Source organism: Symsagittifera roscoffensis, chromosome 2 (assembly GCF_963678635.1).
Source record: "Symsagittifera roscoffensis chromosome 2, txSymRosc1.1, whole genome shotgun sequence".
Classification (NCBI taxonomy): domain Eukaryota; kingdom Metazoa; phylum Xenacoelomorpha; order Acoela; family Convolutidae; genus Symsagittifera; species Symsagittifera roscoffensis.
The window spans coordinates 41,845,487-41,851,127 of NC_087063.1; the positions used below are offsets into that span (position 1 = coordinate 41,845,487).

At 34.4% G+C, this 5,641-nt stretch overlaps 1 protein-coding gene across 1 annotated transcript; it reads right to left on the minus strand.

The window, feature by feature from the left end:
• Positions 1-834: 834 nt before the first annotated feature.
• Positions 835-3,379, minus strand: LOC134840329 (uncharacterized). The gene is made up of 4 exons (XM_063856091.1): positions 3,196-3,379; positions 2,343-2,397; positions 2,209-2,274; positions 835-1,221 (listed from the first exon to the last, which is right to left on the minus strand). Exons 2-4 carry the CDS (start codon positions 2,356-2,358, stop codon positions 920-922), a joined length of 384 nt encoding a protein of 127 aa, XP_063712161.1. The 5' UTR covers positions 2,359-2,397; positions 3,196-3,379; the 3' UTR covers positions 835-919.
• Between the last annotated feature and the right edge of the window lie 2,262 nt (positions 3,380-5,641).

A 5,641-nucleotide genomic window follows, 5' to 3' on the forward strand; every position in this document is an offset into this window, starting at 1 on the left:
TTCGTTACAGAAGTCAGAAAAACAACACATAGTTTACCTAAGGCACAATTTTTCACATTTTTGTTTGGGTTTTACTTTCTTGCTATTTTAGCACAGATGTTAAAAATGACATAATTAGATGCAAAACTGAGCCAGGTCATTCAATCAAATTATAAAAAATTATCAAAAAAAAACGTTTTGATATTGTATATTGTAGACGTTGAATATTTTTGACTAGCGACAATTATATGGATTCATTATAAGGAATCATCTTGACTTTTTATATTTCAAAGACATAATTAAATGTGCCTGTTTTGAAGTCCATCACAAAGCGCGTTTTTGCTACCGCCATTATTTAGCTCAATCATTTGGTAAACAAGCTGTTTTTATTGCAGTTGAAAACAGGCTTCACCATAAATATGTCTCTGAAATCTACATATCACATCTAAGAAGCTTCAATACCATATGCTTTTTTGCCAAGAAATATCTAAATTTAACACCTATTTTTTTAATCAAACGTCGTTTGATTCTACCGTATTTACCACTTTGAAGCATTTTTGTCACTTAGTCCATCGAAGTTCAATAAATGTTGAAAATGCTTCGCAATAAAAAGTCTGGGGGAATCGAAAGACATATGATTAAACACTGAAGTACAATTCGCTACGAAAGAAATCAGCCTTGCATGTACAAAGTTTTTGTGCGGGCTCTAATCACAAAAAAAAACAACAGCGTGGGCTGTATAAAAAAAGTTGAGAAATTGTGAGCTCTTGTTATGAAGCAACCAATTAGCCCGGCTCGTTTTTAGCTGGAGTTTTTTGGCTGAGTAAAATAAAATCTCCACCCAACAAACATAACGATAACAGTAAAAATCAATTATAGCATAGGCGAGAGACGAGATTAATCATCAGTAGATAATTAGTTCAAATAGAAAACAGAACTATTAGATCGAGTGGCTGCCGAGACGAACGAGCACGTCGTCTTCAAACTTGACCCCATCTCCAGGGTACAAAGCGACATCCTTCGGGTACTTGTCAGTCATCAGAAGCCAGTGCTGCTCCCCCGCACACTCCACCCGAATCAGCTGAAGATGCAAACGGGGGTTCCATTTGAATTTCCGGATATAGTTTTCCGAAGGGCTGCAGCCGATTTTTGTTAGAACTGGTCCCACTTCTGTGTGAAAAAGCCACGCTTGGTCGCCGAACAATCCGATAGACTGGTCAGCCCAGTACCATTGGATGTTTTCTAGATTAAATGAAGAAAATTTTAGAAATGATTGTTTCGCGTGAAATTGATTTCATAAAATTAGGTGAGTATTCAGATCTATCTTCTATTACGGTTGGATTGAATTATACTTGAAGTATATTGCGAATTATACTGGGAGTATTTAACAAAATTGAACCCCAGGAAGGTTCTATCTTTTAGACTTTTTCCAAAAAAAATAATTGATTTTGTTTCATTTTGAATTATTCTGATATGAAAATGCGCTATTGTTATGCAATTTCGAAAAATAACTAATTTTTATGAAAAAATGGTTTCGATCAAACTCTCAGACAACAGTACGAGACCATAAGCTGTAAAGGGCTTCCGAATAACACAAACACATGCTGAACATGTTTTAATTTCATTTAATTACATGTAAACATGTTTCACAGAATTTCACAGACAATATGCATGGAATCCAAACCACTAAAAAAGTACCCGAGCTGGTCTTCGTAATAAAGACCTTTGCCAGAAATTAAATTGCCTTTTTGCGACACTCGGTTAATTCTCAAAACAGATTGATAAATGAATTGGGAATAGTTACCCGTACCCAGTAAATTTTCTACAACAGATCTGAAATAATCTTTTTCAGATCTAAATTTCAGATCTGAAGTAGGTTGTGAAATGTTTAAATAACGCTTGGATACTTGAAGGATTGGTTATATCAGATCTAATTTCAGATCTGAAGTTTTGTTTTTCTTGGTTATTTCAGATTTGAAATTTGTAAATTCTTATCAAGATCTGAAATAAAGGATTTCAGATCTGGGAATCAACTTTTGTACGAAATAAAGAATTTCAGATCATGCACAGAAAATCCCTTGGGTACGGGCAAGTTGTGAGCAATTAGCACCGCGCCCCATCGCCCAACACAGCCACTAACTGAGGGCGGCCAGCTTTCTTCCATATCTTTCTTTTCCACTCCACTAAGCTCTAAGTGAGCTCTAATTTTTGAACGGTAAAGTCACTCACCCGTATTCGGAAAGGGACCGTCCATTGTAATGGTCAAGTGGATAACAGCTAGAAGGGTTGTAGTCGCTGAAAATCAAAAGATTTAAACTTATTTTTACATTTTAAAATAAATGTATATACAAAAACAAAATTACCATAAATGATGTTCATATTTGCTGTTTATCGTTTGCTGTACGATTTCTGGGGAATCTGAAATATAATAGCAAATTTCAATGACAGATTGCATTTGTTAATAGCTTTTCTAGCAATCTACCCCACCACCACATGGAATAATTGGTGATAATTTGCTCATTTTCTAAACTCACCAATCATAAACTGGGCTCAAAATCAGATTGACAGATAAACACACCAAAAGCAAAAGAGAGCTTATGATATTTTTATTGGCCGAAAACCCAATAATTTTTGGTACTCAATTTATTTTTTGCATATTTAAAGACGACGTCTGTATTGAAAAGATCGATGACAATTTTTTATTACAAGTAAAAAAATCTATAACTGGGTGAAAAGGACTGTAGTTTGCACAGTCTTGTTATAATAATATGAAAGATGTTTTAAAAATGACCCACGGGAAAATTTTGAATACGGAGTGGGTGGGGATGATTCGCTGTTCTTTCTACCAAGGCGACAATGCAAGATAGTAGAACTGGGCTTTTTTCAAGTTTTCAGAAAAGTTCTTTGCTAATTAACACCAGCCAAATTGATTGTTAAAGTTTTTCAAGCAGTTAAGACCTCATATTGTCAAACTACTACGCAGAATCCAATTTTTGAAATAACAGGCCCAAAGCTGCCATTCCATTTTTTTTTCGAAATTTGATCTGGTCGGCCATTTTGATTTTGAGGTTGTCTTCTATCATAAATTTAAAAAAAAACCTTTCAGTTCTACTAAACATGCGGTGTTGTTCTCGGTTAGTTATTTGCTAATTTTTCGCATAGTTTAAAAACGGTTACAATTAACCACTATGAAGATCTACTTCTATACTGTCTTACCTGCTGTTTTGGCCTGTATGAAAAAGGGTTTCGATTGGTATCGACTGAAAACCGATTTGACAAGTGATCTAATGAAAAAGCTTCGGTTGCCCAGAAAAAAGTGTTAAGCCACATAAATTCATTTTTCCAATAAAATCAAATTAATTGAATGTAATTTTTTTCCACATCCGGAAAATGAATTGCAGAATTGTACTTCCGGAAAATAAATTGCACAGTTGTGACTGGGATATTTTTGTAACTTAAGGGATATTATATTATCGCTTTTTATTTGATTTACCAGAAAAAGCGCCTGTAAAAATCATTTAGGCATCCGGGACTTTGATGTTGCTCGATCTTAAATTATCGGGACGAGAAGTTTTGGCGCCTTTTTATGCGTTGTCCCTATGTCCTGTTTTTAGGCTCAAATGGTAGATTCCATTCCGTTCCTGAAACAGGTACCCATTTCTTTTTTTCTTCACATGTTAATTCCTTCACTAGTTTTTTAGCCAAGTCATTCAACTAAGTTAAATTTTGCCCGAAATTCAATTTCATGCCATAGCATATTCGTACTACCAAATGCGTCATTGCAGTGGCGTTCAATAAAGAGGTTGCTATGTAGCATTTTAAGTGATGTTTTCAAACCTTGCCCAAGTTTGACAAAGTTCTACAAATTATTATGAAATTATTAGTGTTTTCGAAATGAAACAAGCTTTTCGTCAAACTGAAAAAGTAATTTCATCCACTTGTGGTAAATTTGAGCCTGGAAACTGAAAAAAACTCAAACCAGTTTTTTTTAGCTCTTAACCTGTGTTTTGAAACAAATCACGAATCAGGGGATTGAATTATGATACTTCATTCCGTGTAGCTCGCGTGATATTTGAAATATATGAGCTTTCACGATAAAAAGCAGCTTTGCGAAGCCAAAATTATCCCAGAACATATCTCCTTTCCAGTCGTAGAAGGATGGTCAAAACGACAATCTGGAATTTTTCAATTATGGAGAAAAATTTGCTTTTAATTTTTCCAAATTTATCGTTTTTTGTTGACGAGTAACAACGTCCTGACTCGTGCTGACTAAAATGATGAGCCCAAAATTCATTGTAAAAAAACATCGGCGTCTGTAAAATATATTATTGAGACTTTTTTTGCCCTGCAAAAAAAAGTTCTAGAATAAATTGAAATCAATGATTGATCAGTTAATGAGAAAATAACTGTAAAAATGAAACATCAGGCATAAACTTTGTTTAAGTGTTAATAAAGCGAAGTGACTTTTCTAGTTACTTATGTCAAAATCTTTTTTGAAAAAAAACTGTTTGTTTTTTAAAACATTTTACCGAAAACTTTTCTGAGATTTGAAAATATCACTCAATAGTTAATTCAATGATTTGTTTTTTTTTGAAGTTCATCATGAATAAAACACTAAATCTATGATTGAAATTTTGAAGTTTTTTGAGTGAGTTTTATAAATTCCATAACAAAATGCTACTACAATGATCTCAATCAATTTTTGAAGATTGAAAGTGATGAAAATGATCATAATGAATACAAAAAAATGTGGTTCAGTTGTTACTGAATGAAGATATACTTCAATTATTTAAGTCGGGATCAAGGTTGGATATAGGAAGGCTCTGGGGGAACGCCTTTTTCCACCTCAGGGATTGAACCCCCTGCCAACCCCCATTGTACTGTTTTGAGACATCCATTTTTGGGGGCCAATATTTATTAAATTTGAGGGAGAACCGTGCGCCAAAAAAGGCAACTTTTTGATCAAAACTTTCCAAAAAGGTCCTGAAAACGCCTTTTGTGGCCTTTTTTTTCAGTTTTAAGCCTACGGCAGAAACAGGGTCTTACAGCGTCTTTTTAATGCTTTGGCAGAGCTCGCAAAATCCTTAACCACTATGAACATCTACTAGCATACTGTCTCACCTGCTGTTCTGGCCTGTATAAAAAAAGGGTTTCGAAAATGTTTCGGCCACATATATTCATTTTCCGATAAAATCAGTTTGTCTGAATGTATTTTTTTCTACGTGCGGAAAATAAATTGAAGGATTATACTTCCGGAAAAAACTGCACATTTGTGACTGTGATACTTTTGTAACTCCAAGGATATTATATTGTTGCTTTTTATTTGATTTATCAGGAAATTAGCTGGAAAAAATCACTTAAGCTCGAGCAACATCGAAATCCCGGATGCCTAAGTTATCCGGAAGAGAAATTTTGGCATAATTTTTTGTGTTGCTTCGATGTCCTGTGTTCAGACTCGAATAGTGGATTTCGTTCCTGAAACAGTTACCCCCTTCTGTTTTCCAGCACATGTAAATTTCTTGATTAGTTTTTCAGCCGGGTCATTCAATCACGTCACGTTAAATTTTGAGCGAAATTCAATTCATGCCATTATACATTCCCGTCATAGCAATGGCGTTTAATATAGAGATTGCTATGTCAAATTTCAACTGAAAGTTTCCAA